This window comes from Rattus norvegicus, chromosome 17 (assembly GCF_021556685.1).
Source record: "Rattus norvegicus strain SHRSP/BbbUtx chromosome 17, alternate assembly SHRSP_T2T, whole genome shotgun sequence".
In the NCBI taxonomy this organism is placed as follows: domain Eukaryota; kingdom Metazoa; phylum Chordata; class Mammalia; order Rodentia; family Muridae; genus Rattus; species Rattus norvegicus.
The window spans coordinates 30,414,423-30,429,049 of record NC_141550.1 but is presented as its reverse complement, the minus strand read 5'-3'; the positions used below and the strand labels follow the sequence as shown (position 1 = coordinate 30,429,049).

Here is a 14,627-nt window from a genome sequence, read left to right as displayed (position 1 = left end):
GATGGTCAATTTTGTGATGTATGTTATCAAACATTAAAACAATAAAAACTTTTAAAATACCATGAGATAGCAGCTTTGTGTTCACTTTAGATACTATGTGTATATATATACACAGTTGTTACTGGGGGCATCCCTAGTATGTGACAATCAGGGTGTTCAGTGTGCTAAGTGTCTTTTAAACACAGAGAGGCAGCTTCTAATCTAATCTGGGCGGAAACTCTATGAAGGGCAAAATATGAGGCTGAAAGCGTAAACCATAATTCAGTGTGACCTCCGGGAGCCTCTCTGACATCCTCTGTTTTTCTTATTTTAAGCATGACACCAAGAAGTGTGACTGCCAGCTAGTAGGATCACACAAAGGGATGACTCTGCTTTTCTCCAGTTCAGACATAAAAGTTTGATAAACACTTCCCCGGCATTGCTATGACTTAACGTTCTCCGCCACACATCCCTATGACTCAGCACTTTGGGTTGCAGTCCAGATAAGTGAACTGCCTGACTGCCCGGCTTCTGGAGCAGCCCTCTCCAGCACGAATGGCTCCCTGGCTCCTCCGTGTGATACAGCACAGCTTCACCCCCTGAAGACCTGAAACACACCTGCTAGGGCTGTATGATGCTGCTTCCTGGCAGAAGTGGGCCCACTCCCGAAATGAGTTTGGCTTCTAACCAAAAGAAATGTAGAAAAAGATGTGAAATACAACGAGGGGGGGTGAATATGAATAAATACGTAAAAATGAGGCAGACGAACCTGGGAAATCTCAGGGCATAGGGCATGCTTAGCTCTGCAGCAGGGACAGCTACATGTGTGTGTACGAGTGCATGCATGCATGCATGCATGTGCATGTCTTTCTTGACAGTGACAGCCTAGGGCCACGAGAAGCAGGCCCAGGTCTACCCAGCCTGACCCTCAGAAGTATCCACATTTGGCCTTCCACTCTACAGTCACTCTCCTGGTATCTTCCTACACTGAATGCACGTTCACTCTGCACAAAGACTCTGCAAATTATGGAGCTGGTGCCAATATGGTGGCAGAGGTGGAGGTGAGAATTCGCAAAAATGTTTTCAGTTTCTGACACCGAGGGGCACTTTCCAAGCTCCCTGGGTGACGTGCAACTAACACCGAAGGTCATTTCTAATTATTCCAAAAGAGGCCTCAGAAGGTCCCTGGCACTAGCATACTTAGTTTTAGTGGCCGACAGGTTGGGTGTCTGAGAAGGAAAGGGATACGAACTAAAGCATTTATCAATGAAATCAGCAATATTCAGTTATTCTCAATTAATTACCAAACAGGTCTGCCTGTAATCCTTCACTCCAGCTAGAGAAGAAGCGGTCCCACAACCAGTCCCTGTCCCAGAGAATTCCCTAGCTCGGATAACTGCATGCCTGGTCTAGAAACTGCCATCCCCTGCTCCAGACTGGGGTTGGCATGGAGGGTAAAGGAGTCAACCTTTGAAAATAAGGGTGAGAGTAACCATGGTTTACCAGAGGACAGTGAGGACAAGGATGTGGGGCAGGACAGAGACAGTGATGTCAGGGCTCCTGAAAGACCTGACTTGCTTATCTCGGATATCACCCCACTCACCATGGTGCATCTTTGCAACAAACTCCTTTTTGGTTTGTTAGCATGATTTGCAATGTTGTTCTGTTCCTTATAGATGAAGTGCCACGAGAGGTCTGATGGAAAATAATACCATGCAGGCTGGAGAGTCTAGCACAGCAGTGATGGAGTCCAGGGGAAGCCTATTCTGATTGGCTCCGTAACTACCACCCCTTCAGAAGCACAGGACTTTGTCATCTCTGGTCATTTATGCAGCGGGAGGTATGCCACTGAGAATGGCCAGCCTTGAGTCAGATGAGCAAAGAAAAGAACAAGATGACTAACTCCCACCAGCTTAGAAGTCAACCATCACTATGGCCAAAGCCAATGGCTTTGAACAAAAAAATCTGCCCAGAGTAGGGCTCCAAGATGAAAGGGTCCTGCCTAGGAACTCACGCTGCTTTCTGCCTAGCCCCACAGTGGACGACCGTCACCATGGACACCTCTGTACTCTCTCCCAGTGCGGCTCAGTCAGATGTTAGAGCATGTTAAGTCATTCTCCGACACATGGCATTCCACTCACATGTCTCCCTTCTCTGATTTACACACATCCTGGCCCTGTGGCCAGTGACCTGTTTAGTTCTCAGATTAGAATTTTACTAGCCAGCCAACTGCAAGAGGATCTTTGGTAGCCTAGCTACACACACCACTCTGGGTGCAGGATTCCTGTGTACAGGGCACACCCAGAGAAAGACACCTCCACCTTTATGTTCCAAGGAGATAAATCACCCTTCCAGGTCTGGCCTATTACCTCCTCCATCTCAGGGCTTCTCATGCCACCAGCTTTCACCCTGCCAACCAGGTACCTCCTGTTTGCCAGGTGGAGGGGTGGGGCAATGCTTCCCAGGTGTTCTGTCCTCTCACCACCACCAGGAGGGAAGGCAACAGGTACCCCACCCTGACAATGAGGAAACTGGAAAGAATAATCTAGAGTTGATAAGTTGGTTCCAAGCCAGAGCACTGACTGTGTCAACCGCACCCACCAACTGAAAACACTCCCTTGTATGTCAGCAGGCCATATTCAAGGGGTTCAGCTGTGTTTGTGGGTCAAAGACCTCTAGTGGGGAGGCTAACAGGATGGATCCTGAGTGTCAGTCACCATCAGTGGGCGGAGTTACTCAGATGATGGCTGAGCGGACTTGAAGGATGAACAGGAACCAGTGGGTGGAAGAATGAAGGGAAGGGTGTTTTCCATTAATGAAACACTTTAAGTAAAATGTTGAGGGGGAAGAGGGGCCAACTGGGAGCTAGAGAAGTGCACTACTACAAGAGAGGTATCAAGGAGGAGTGGACTGGCCGGTAGAGTTGAGGTCAAAGCCATGTAGTTAATAGCAATGACAGGGAGCCCTGAAAGGCTGCAAGCCCGACAACCACATCACAGGTTTGTATTTTAGTGTTTCTGGTTCTATGGTTTCAAAGGCAGAAAGATGAGGTCAATTTGGGGTCTAAAAGACCAAGGGGGAGGAGGTTAGAGAAATTTGCCCAGAGGCAAAATCCTATGCCCACAGAGCCATAGAGAAGCACACCTTGATGTCCCAGCAACCCAATCAAGTGCCTAGGGGCATCTGCTATGCCAAAAAAAGGCAATGGGTGACAAGAACTGGACATGTCAGTTACCCCTCAGCTCCATTTTCCATAAACTGAAGACTCTGGACATGAAGTTCCTACTGACATGACCCAAGTGGCCTCTGTGTAGCCCAAGGGTACAGGGAAAGTGGGCAGTGGAAGTACATTCTACCCCTAAGGCTTCCCAGATGTGCTCTAGTACCCTCTCGTTTTTTTAGCTTGAGAGCAAAGGAAATGTTAGAGTGCTTCCGGGGACCTGCATTTCCTATCCATGCCCCAGGGAAGAGGGTCAGGTCCTCCTGTCCTACTACGGGAGACTCATTGTCAGACTTAGGACTCCGAGCTCCTGTGTAATATCCCACTGCCCCCTCTCAGACCCCTTCTACTGGCCACCTTTCAGTAACACACAAAAACCAGACACCCCAAAGGCTGCTTCCTCACCCAGAGTTCATAGCAGCTGCAATGTTTAGACCTAGTCCCTCATCACTCTACCTTCCTGTCTGTCTGTCCTTCTCTCACACCCATGTCATCACCTCTCTGTCAGATTTCATACCCCTGGTGAACTGTCTTCTGCAGGCTTCGCTGGCACAGCCCAGCCCATTTTGCACATCCCACCATCAAACCTTGACGCTAAGGTAAGAGAGAACTTTTCAAAACCGTGAACTCTCATCCACTCATATCCCCAACTCTGCTCAGTACTGATGGTTTCCCTCTTGCTCTAGAATAACAGAAACTGAGAACATGGGCTGTGTGCCCTAGCCCTTGTTCCATTCCCACAACAATGATGAGCAGTCTCAAACGCCAGAACGCCACGTGGTCCTTGCACATGCTGTCTGCCCTCTGGGAAACACATGCTGTTCTCTCTCACCTCTCTTAGCATTCACAACCCCCAGCCCATCTCCATTCACAACCCCCAGCCCATCTCGGATAGACCAGCTCATCTTTGTCAGGTTTCTTTGTTCTGGCTTTTCATTTCCCTTTCTTTCCACAGCTTGAAATGGAAAGACTATGAGTTGACCAGTTAGGGTGCACTTCCCCCATCAGTCTGCTAGGCCTATGAAAGTTGAGCTATTTTCACACAGGCAGCGTTATGTCCCCAGCCATGGCACAGTGCCAGGTTCCGAATATGTAGATGCAAAGAGGAGGGAAAGAAGGAAAGTCTTGGGGGCGGGGAGGGGGCTGCAGGCTTGCACTTATTACCTTGATAAATGCTTAACGGCTGGCTTTCTGAAGAAAATGGCAATCCCTGCTCTGTGATGTTTCCCAGTTTCCATGGTGTAAACACCCCTGGGTGGCCCATTGGGAGCCACCAACATTAAGTTCCTGAATCTGAAGATGGGCAGAGATGCCCGCAGTGGCTCTGGTATGCCAAACACTAGTAATGCCAGGAACAACATTCAGAAAATCCAGTGTGCTTTTAAATGACACGATCCTGTCTCTTCTTCTCTTCTCTTCTCTTCTCTTCTCTTCTCTTCTCTTCTCTTCTCTTCTCTTCTCTTCTCTCTTCCCTTCCCTTCCCTTTCCTCTTTCTTTCTTCCTTCCTTCCTTCCTTTCTTTCTTTCTTTCTTCCTTCCTTCCTTTCTTTCTTTCTTTCTTTCTTTCTTTCTTTCTTTCTTTCTTTCTGCCTTCCTTCCTTCCTTCCTTCCTACCTTCCTTCCTTCCTTCCTTTCTTTTTTTGACTCAGTTGACCTTGGATTAAAAGTCAATATGAGTCGCTACTTGCAGAAACTGCTAATGACAGAAGAAGAGCATGAAGTGGCTTCCAACCATAACACCATCACATGCTATTCAGAACAAGTTGATAGAAGGGAAAAGGTCTTACAGCCCTGGAGAGTGTTGTGTTTCTTGAGGGACAGGGTCTCCACGGCTTCTCGGCTCTGGCCTTTGCACTGCTGAATTAAAGGTTATAAACAAGTGCAAATTTGCACAATATATGGGTTCTGCCCATCTTTGCATTTCTAGAAATGTACCCTCATAGCACCATAAAACCAAAACAGAATCGGAATGGCAAATGGAAGAATAAATGAAATCAGAATGAAATTAGAAGAAAACATGGGATTTCACCTAGTCATCCAGGACTATGGAAATCATAAACCCAACAATACAAAACTCAGAAGCCATAAAAGGAAAGTGTTGGGGTTGGTCTGGTGTTGCTATGTATTGAAATGTTAAACAGTGTTCCCCAAAATCTGGTTGTCCCCAATGAGATCTTCATGTATATCAAGGGATGCTATGTGACCTTGCTCTCCAAATTAATTGGTCAATAAAAGGCCAGTGATTGGGTCGGCAGATTTTCAGTTACCTGGCTGGGGGCTGCAGATAAGAGACAGGAGAAGAAGAAGAAGAGAGAGGGGGAAAGGAGAGGAAGAGGGAGAAGGAAGAAGAGGAAGAAAAGGAGCAAGAGAAGAAAGAAGAGAAAAAGGAGGAGGAAGAAAAAGAGGAAGAAGAAAAGGAAGAAGAAATGAGGAAGAGGAAAAGGAAGAAGAAATGAGGAGGAGAAGGAGGAAGAAGAGGAGGAGGAGGAAGAGGAAGAAGAGGAGGAGGAGAAGGAGGACGAGGAGAAGGCAGGGGCAGCCATGGACCACGAGAACATGGCCACAGGCTGGGATGTAAGTTAGAATGACTCCAAAATCTGCCTAATCTAAGCTTACATCTTGTAAACAAAATACCTGGATTATGTGTTTTTTATCCAGCTAGGTAAAATTTATAATTCCATTTACAGGAAAGACTACATCCCTTGATTCCATCCAACCAAGCTGTGTGCACAACCTAACACTGGGAGAAGAAGCAGAGGCTCAGGTAATTAGCCAGGGCGGGTAGTCTCAGTCAGAGTGCTGTGGTCAGTCAGGAAGGAGATAATCCTGGAACCCGCAGGCACGTGAGGGCAGAGAGATGGGAGACCATCCCAAGGAAGGCAAACCTGCACAGAGACTGGTGAAGCCACAGACCAAGACAAGCGCAAATACTGCAGCAGTAGTCCAAGTTTACTGTCTCCTCATCAGACTAGCAAACAGTACAGTATCTGGCAACTCCCCGGTTATGGAAGGTGTTGGGAACAGGACCAGCAAACTACTGCTGAGCATACACATTGCTAAGTTCTCTGTAGGGGATACTCAAGGCACAGCGGGGGTTTAAACCTTTGCTTCGTACAACATCTTCTGTGTGTGCAGAGGTTTCTGTATGTAAAGATATTTATTGTATAAATGCATACACAAAACAGTAAAGACTAGAAATGACCCCGAGGCCTTCTTAGCAAGAGACTAGTTAAACACAGTATGTCCTAGTCACATAACAGACATACTAAGTAGACATAAAAGAGAACAAGGACTTTGCTATATTGATGTACATTCAACTCTGATATAAACAAGAGGTAAATATAGGATTGAAAGTAGAATGTTTTTGGAAGGATACATACAATTTGGCAACCATGCTCTGAGAAGCAGAGAGAGCAAGCAGTCTGACTTACACTATAGGTTCTTTTGTTTTGTTTTGTTTTGTTTTGTTTTGTTTTAAGCAGCATCTAACTGTGTAGGTCTGGCTGACCTGGAGCTCACTATGTAGACCAAGCTGCCCTCACACTCACAGACATTTGTCTGCCTCTGCCTGAATGCTAGAACTAAAGGCATGCGCTGCTTATACTGTAGTCTAGACAGGAAGTGCATTATCTATTATAGTTAATTTAAAAAAGGAATTTGCATAATGATGCTCGTAGTTGCCTTATATATTCCATAGAAAAGCCACTACTGGGACAACAAAATCATACCAGAAAAATAACTCAAGAAATTTTAGTACATCAGCAAGAATATGAAATTTAAAATGTGTCTGAAGGGCTGGAGAGATGGCTGGTTAGTTAAGAGCTCTTACTGAGCTCTGTTCCCAGCACCCATGTCAGGCAGCTCAGAACCATCTGTAACTGCAGCTCTAATGGCCTCTTGGTCTGCATGTGCACACACACACACACACACACACACACACACACACACACGTGCACGCACACACACATACACTAGTGTGAAAGAGAGGGGTGCACAAAAAATAAAGACTTTAAAAAAGTGTGCAGTATTTCTAAGGATTGACAAATACTTTTGATTTGAAACAGAATAATGGCAGATTCCATTAAATAAACACTCTGGAAGAGGAAAAATATGAATAAGAATTAAGCATTTCAAAAGTGGAAACTAATTACTAGTTTCGGATTACACTGTGGACTTTTCTTTTTTTTTTATTAGTTATATTTCTTTACTTCCATTTCAAATGTTATTCCCTTTCCTGGTTTCCTGTCCATAAACCCCTATCCCCTCCCCCTTCCCCATATGGGTATTTCCCCCCCATCCATCCCCCTTACTGCCCCTCCCCCCATATTCCCCTGCATTGGGGGTCCAACCTTGGCAGGACCAAGGGCTTCCCCTTCCACTGGTGCCCCAACAAGGCTATTCACTGCTACATATGCAGTTGGAGCCCTGGGTCAGTCCATGTATAGTCTTTGGGTAGGGTTTAGTCCCTGGAAGCTCTGGTTGGTTGGCATTGTTGTTCTTATGGGGTTGCAAGCTCCTTCAACTCTTTCAATCCTTCCTCTAATTCCCCCCAAGGGGGTCCTGTTCTACTGTGGACTTCTTTAAAAAATATATTACCATTGCAATGATAGTAAAAATTAGTTTTAGTCTTAATTACACTGTACTGAAGTCATTTTAAATAACTTCAAGAAAAGGGATACAAATTACTTGTCAGGATATTAAACAGCTTCCAAGACAAAGGTCAGAACTCTTTGCAAGTTCATGAGAACAAGAGATGAGTGAACGATTTAAACTACAACTACTGGAAAAAGAGAAAGGCTTAGGAAGGTTAGCTGGTGTTGTTTCCTGACCAAATTCTAGAGTTTATTCAAGAAGGCAGCGATTGTTAGCAGCCAGCAATACTCATGTGGAACGGTACAGGATGAGTTGTGTTAGCTATTAAGAGCAACACTTTTACATTCACAGAGTTCCTCTCTTAATTAAAGAATATTAAATTTCAGAAGCACAAGAAACGTTGGTCTGCAGCACAGAAAATAAGAAAAGGGGGCCACAAGAGCCTAGTCCAGACCCACCCATCTTCAGACCCCCAAGGCTGCTATTCTGGGAGAGGGATCTGTCTTATTCATCCTCTCAAGAAGGCACTGACGGCTCTGCTCGGCATTAAAGCACAGAATGCTAGAATAGAGACTAGGAAGTTGGCTGAATACCTGCTTCCTATGAGGAGCCATTCAAAGTCTGTTCGTTTTCTGTAATCAGCGATATTGGTCTGTTAAAATTGGCCTTGGGTTACTATTACTAATCAAAGGGAATAATTCACGTAAGATGTTCCAGAAACTACAAAGAGCTGCAGGTGGTATCAACATCATCACTACTACAATCATAACTCTGAAGGAATTGTAAACTCTATGGTGAAAAGTCTGAGTGTACAAGGAACAATAAAGATAAATGGGCACAGTGGCACCCGCCTTTAAACCCAGCAATCAGGAGGCAGAAGCAGGTAGATCTCCGAGTTAGAGGTGAGCCTGGTCTATGGAGTAAGTTCCAGGACAGCCAGGGCTACGCAGAGAAACCCTGTCTTTAAAAAAACCAAATGACCCAACAATAACAAAAAACAATGAAGACACCAAGAGGAGAGATCTTAACACTCAAGACCACTTAGAAGACAATGGAGTTGTATCTCAGGCTACTTGTGTAGAAGCAGAAAAGTCCTCACTGAGCACAATCTAATAGTAAAAGCAAGGTGGCCTGGGGGCCACGGGCTGCAGACAGAAGTACCTCATATCTGCTAAAGGTGACAATGCATCCACCATGGGCTCTATCCCTGCAGGTATTCATCAATCTCCCTTTTGGCGTAGATCATGCAGTGTCTGGTTGGTTGGCTCTGGTACCATGTTTAAGAGGCATATACTCCACGTAGCAGTCAGTATGGCAGACTTGGTTATGAATGGAACAGATAAAATATTTTCCAGCCAAGAAAGAAGCTACTAAAGAAAGCAGGGCATACTGGTGCATGCCTTTAATCCCAGTGCTTGGGAGGTAGGGGAGGGTAGATCTCTATGAGTTCAAGGTCACCATGGTCTACAGAGTGAGTTGTAGGACAGCCAGAACCACACAGTGAGTCCCAGTCTTGAAACAAAACAAAACAAAACAAACAAAATAAAATGACAACAAAGAAAAGAAACAGAGGGGATGGGGGAGGAAAGAAGGAAGAAAGGGAGGAAAGGAAGGAAAAAGGAAGAAAAAAGAAAGGAAGGAAGAAGGAAGGAAGAAAGGAAAGAAAGAAAAAAGAAAGGAAGGAAGGACAAAATATGAATTCCATGTTGGAAAACCAAGCATTCTCAGGAGTGAGCTGACAGGCATGAGAGAATTTTAAGTGTAATTCACCAAAATCCACACTTCTTTACAAAGAAGGGCAGGCTGGCCTGCTTGGGACAGAGCCCCACTTGTGGAAGGGTTTAAACTGAGGTAGTAAGGGCATGTCAGGGGTGTAACCTTGAGGAGAAAAGATCAGAGCCCATGGGACCATCTTCATTCTAACATCCTGGAGTTAAGTGATTTCTTACAGCATCCAACTCTGAGGACAGTAATGGGACGTCTTCCCAACCAACAACTAGGGCTAGAAGTGACAGGCCTGTGTCTCAGGAACATACCAGCTGCAGAAGTCACCCTGAATGCTGAAGACAGCCTGAAGGAAAGGAGACACAGGGCAACTTCTCCAACCTTGAACTTGTATCCACTGACACATTCCTCTGTATCAGTCTACTGTGTTCAAAGTAGTCAGACACTCGACTATTAAATGCCAGCATCAGCACAGTAAGATTTCCACATTTGTGCATAGACATAGGATTCAGTGAGCACAGTTAGCAGAGGAAGAAGTCTGCTATAGAGTAAAAATATGCTGGAAAAGCTCTTTGAAGTATTGTTACCTAGCAGAACGCGGTGGAAGGGCAGTCCTCTAGCGGGAGCACATTTGTCTGTGAAAATCAATATGTCCTTCCTCACCTCTGCAGTATGAGAAAGTATGCCTCTAATTACTGTGCGCAGGCCTTCATTCCTTGGTGTCGTCTTTTCCGTAACATGTAACCACTGTGTGTTGTCAGGTACTGCCCCCACCCCCACCCCCCACACGCACACATGGAGCCCTCCCTCCTGAATGCTAATTTTAAAAATGTGCCTAGCTTTCCAATATGACTCTATCTAGTCTGTTTTCAAGAACTATTTTTGTTCCAACTTCACACCATGCCTGGCAGGATATGAGTAGCTGTCTCCTGGTCCCGTCGCTGGAGTGTTGGTCTGCCTGCTCCACCTGCTAACTTCCAACTTGACTCTAGTACCAAGCACTCTTCACACACTCACTCCTTCAAATCATTACTCTTCCTTTACTCTAGAAAGTGGCTTCAGATACTCAGCAGGATTACCGAATCCTTATTCTGACAAGCATACAGGGCAAGTTAAGTAGTGGTCGTCTTAAAATGGTCTCGGTTGCTAAGCAGAAAGAAAGAAAGAAAGAGAGAAAGAGAGAGAGAGAGAGAGAGAGAGAGAGAGAGAGAGAGAGAGCAAGCAAGCAAGCAAGCTGTCTTGCCCTCCGTGAATGGGAATCAGTTACAGAAACACCTTTGGAAGGGAGAGGCTGTGGGGGAGATGAGTCAAGATGAGACAAGGTAGGAGGATCTTCTCAATTATATTGCAAAGCAGAGGGATCACTAAACCAGACGGTTTGATTCCCACAGGACACAGCGTTTTCTGGCCAGGTTGGTACAAGATTAAAACAATGATTATGATGATGTAAGAGTTTCATCTTCCAGATCCATGAGCTACAACTGTTTACTAACACACACTGGTTGTAGAGCTGGATTCCACCCACACAATTATAAACTGTCCAAACCCATGCTCGCATTTCAAACAGTTCAGAACTGCCCCGTTTCTAACTGCGCTGTTTAAACTACCAAAGGGACAGAAGCTACAAATGTTTCACAAATTGTTTAACAAGGCGGCATCCAGTATTTCCTACAGGCCAAGAAAAGTGAAAATTATGGGTACCTGGGATCATGATTGTCTAACAGTACTGTCCATTTTCTGGGTGACATACATCTCTCCAAGAACACTCCTGCTATATTACACAGAATGCAAGACCTTTGCAAGGGTCAGGGAGGAGAAAGTGGGAACCAGGTCTCAATGACTCAGACCAGAGCAGCTGCTGTACAAGAGCATCAATGACACCCTGCATGCTTCCCACATCCTCCTATGCTGTGGGACTATTTACTGAAGTCCTGAGAAAGTATTTGAGGGAGTACCCCAACATTGAACTCTACAGTCAGATCTCTGGAAAGGACAGAGCATGGTTGGGATGGGGGCCTGGGGTAGCAAGGAAACTTTTCAAAGGGCTCTGCTTCTTTGTCTGTAACTTGGATTCTTCAACTGGCTTTAATCTGCTCAAGGCACGTGTGGAGTGGCTGACGTCTGCTGGAAAGAATATCTGTGAGTAGAACACTATTTTTCATGGGTAGTTAGTTCTTGGTGGGAGACACAGGGCCACAGCTATGTCCTGGCTCCAAGGAGCAGTCCTAGAAGAGGGACTGAGTCTTCCAAGGCCGCTGCTGAGCCATCAGTGACTGACACCTAGGGAGATAGAGGAGAGGATTTGAACCTTCCGAGAAGGGGCGCCCTTTCCATATGTGTACTGGGACAGGAGTTTGGGTGGAAATTAGAAAAGGCTAAATCGGTTTCTTTGAAGCAGATGCAGCGTCACCGGCACCGCAGAGGGCGGCAAAAAGCCTTGGCTTTACATCCAAGTAAGAGCATCTCATTTGGGGGACAGCCGGGAGCCCAGTCAATGCGGGGTTTGTGCGTACACAGGCTAACATTTCAGGTTCCTCCGCTGGGTAAGTCTGGGACCCAAGTCTGCAGAGAAAGAGATGGAGAGCAGAGAGATGCGACCGAGGTCGGAAGAAAAAGGCTCACAAGAAGAACGCGGGGACGCAGCGGTCGTGGTCCTTACCTTGCTGACCACGTTTTGGACGAGGCCAGTGCGGATGCCGTAGTCCCACGCGTGGCACTCGCAATTTGAGTCGTTGTTCCCTTTGCCTGGAGGGGACGGGAGGGGTGGTGTGTCGCTGCTGTTGCTTCGGTTGCTTGTGGTCCCCCAGGAGGCAGTGGAGAAAGGGGTGGCTGAGGGGCTGGTCCAGTTGCCCATGTCACCCCATCGGCCGGTGACAGTGGCACCCGCCAGCTCGGTGCCTTTGCCGGCCCCGTGGCACCAGAAGTTGGGCTGGTCCAGAAGAAAGGAGTCCGAGAACTGGCTGAAGCCGATGAACAGCGCCGGGATCCAGGTGAGCACCACCAGGGTCTTCTGGTAGCCGCCGCCCAGGCCCCCGAGGAAGGGCAGCACAGAGCCATCGTAGTCCAGCAACAGGAGGCTCGGGGCGGCTGCTGCCGCACAGCAGCTCGAGTGCGGGCCGCCGCTGGGGTGCAGCGCAGGCAGCGGCTGGATCTCCGCGCTGCCCCCGGAGCCCGCGCGACCCCCGAGGGGCGCCGAGGCCGCCGCGTCCCCGGGCGGCAGGGAGCCGTTCTCCTCCGCCGGGGCCGGCTGCCTCCCGGCACCACTACCCGCCGCCTCGCGCCGCCGGTCTATCGCCATGGCCAGGGCCCGCGGCGCCCGCAGAGGCGCATAGAGCGCGGCGGAGCTCGGCGGGCGCCCGGGCACAGCGCCGCCGCCGAGGAGGAGGGCCCGCGGCCGGAGAGAATGCTCCGGGCCCGGTGAGTCAGGCCACCCCCATGTCACCCGCGCACCCCCTCGCCCTGGGCGCCGGGCAGAAGCCGTTCGAGCCCTTAGCCTCCGCGGCTCATCCGCGCCGCGGCCCGGGCGCCCGCCGAGCTCCGAGGCTCTCCGCTGCTGCGCGCTGGCCGGGGAGGAGGAGGAGCCCGACCCGCGCCCTTGTCGCGACTCAGGGCCCTGCGGGCACCGGTGCGCGTTGTGCTGGAGCCGCGGGCGGCCGCGGGTTAGGAGGTCCTCCACGGACTTCGGGCGCTCCCGGAAGCCGCGAGCTCGCAGCCAGCCTGGGGAGCCGGCCGCGCTCTCGGCTCACCGAGCTGGCCTCCGCCTCCCGCCCCGGCCCGCCCCCTCTCCCCCCGCCGAGGTGGAGGTAACCGCGGCACCTGCTGCGCCGCTCCTGCGCACGAGCGCCCCCTCCAGCCGGGCTCAGTCGCCGCCGCCTGGACAGACGCAGGGGCGGGGAGAGGGACACCCGGGCCGACGCAAGATCCCCGGCGGTCTCTGGGCTGGACAGGGGTCCCCAAGGAGTCCGCACTGGCGGGGAATGAGGGGATAGGGTCGTCTGCCAGTCTCAAGTCCCACAACCGCAAGGAACCCCGCCCAGGGCACACCGGCTTTCCGTGACCTCTCTTCGTATCCGAGGTGCCCGGTGGCTGGCACCCCACTCCTGGTCCTGAGCCCAAGCGTTGCCTGCCTTCCAGAACAACCTTCTGTGCTTCTTCCAGACTCAAATAAGGCTGCTTTTTATGGCCACGGGTCAGGGGCAAGGAAGCATATTTGACAATTTTAGGTTGACAGCCCCTCCAACGCTGGGTCACACGCGACCCATTGCAGCACCCGCCCCAAATCGCCATTTCTTTCTGTGCTCCAGAATGAATGTCAAATAAACACAATGCTGGATGGCTATACCTTGAAGGGGAGCCACATACTCGATACAAACGTGAATGAGGGCGGCCTGCCCCACCCCCTCCCCAAGGTCTCGGATTCATAATTCCCATGCTGTGTGCACAGGCGCACACATCTACACCTCACAGGAGATCCAAATGCTCTCGGCACTCCAGACTCCAGAGCCAGCCCTTGCCCAGCTAGCACTATATAAATAACACCAGCCCTGCGGCAAACGGCCGCATTAGCATATCTTCTCCTGCTTGCTGGGCTTGACACCAGTGAGAATTATGCGGCTTTCATCTTAGCCTCACTACATTCTGGAGACATTTCATATCCTGAGAAGTTTATTAATGGAATTAATGGAAATCTTAAATGGAGCAATCTATCTCTGGTCTTATTTAGCACAGGGGAAGAAGCTAGCCTTCTCTTTCCAAAAGCATATCCTGCGAGTACACGTATGGGATGCATTCTCTAAGCATCTCCAATATTTGCTCAGCTGCATGTTGTATAATTTAGTGGGAGACTTTTTTTTTAAAGCATGCAGCTCAATGTTCCAGTCAACATGTACTTACTGCTGAAATTCTGGCACGTGGAAGGAACTATTTCTGAAGACTGCCAGAGAGCTGGACTTTGGGGAACCCAACTGTGAACTCTCCTGTGTGGCTGGGAAGAGGAGATTAGATAACAATAGACGGAAGAGACACAGGCTGCAGAGGACACTAAAGGTCTAGGAAACCCAGTCTGCTAATTTAAGCATATTTAATGACATACTTGAATGAGAATGTCATTA

The 14,627-nt window shown here is 48.6% G+C and overlaps 1 protein-coding gene and 1 long non-coding RNA gene across 14 annotated transcripts in view; one reads left to right on the top strand and one right to left on the bottom strand.

Moving 5' to 3' along the window:
- Slc22a23 (solute carrier family 22, member 23) overlaps window positions 1–13,569 on the bottom strand; it is a 164,944-nt gene extending 151,375 nt beyond the window's left edge. For 5 of the 6 annotated variants that reach the window (XR_015640961.1, XR_015640962.1, XM_087591453.1 and 2 more), the window contains exon 1: window positions 12,176–13,275. Coding sequence is in view for 4 of the 6 variants with exons in the window: in XM_087591453.1 (XP_087447579.1) it covers window positions 12,176–12,814 (639 nt within the window). In the remaining 2 variants the exon portion in view is untranslated. 6 annotated transcript variants of the gene reach the window in all.
- Window positions 11,488–14,627, top strand: part of LOC148000100 (uncharacterized) — a 67,469-nt gene continuing 64,329 nt past the window's right edge. For 4 of the 8 annotated variants that reach the window (XR_015641579.1, XR_015641581.1, XR_015641584.1 and 1 more), the window contains exon 1: window positions 12,245–12,506. This is a non-coding gene — a long non-coding RNA (uncharacterized LOC148000100). Of the gene's footprint in view, window positions 11,656–11,676; window positions 11,970–12,244; window positions 12,507–14,627 lie in introns of those variants that run through there. The other 4 variants (XR_015641582.1, XR_015641586.1, XR_015641580.1 and 1 more) reach the window with 2 other exon arrangements.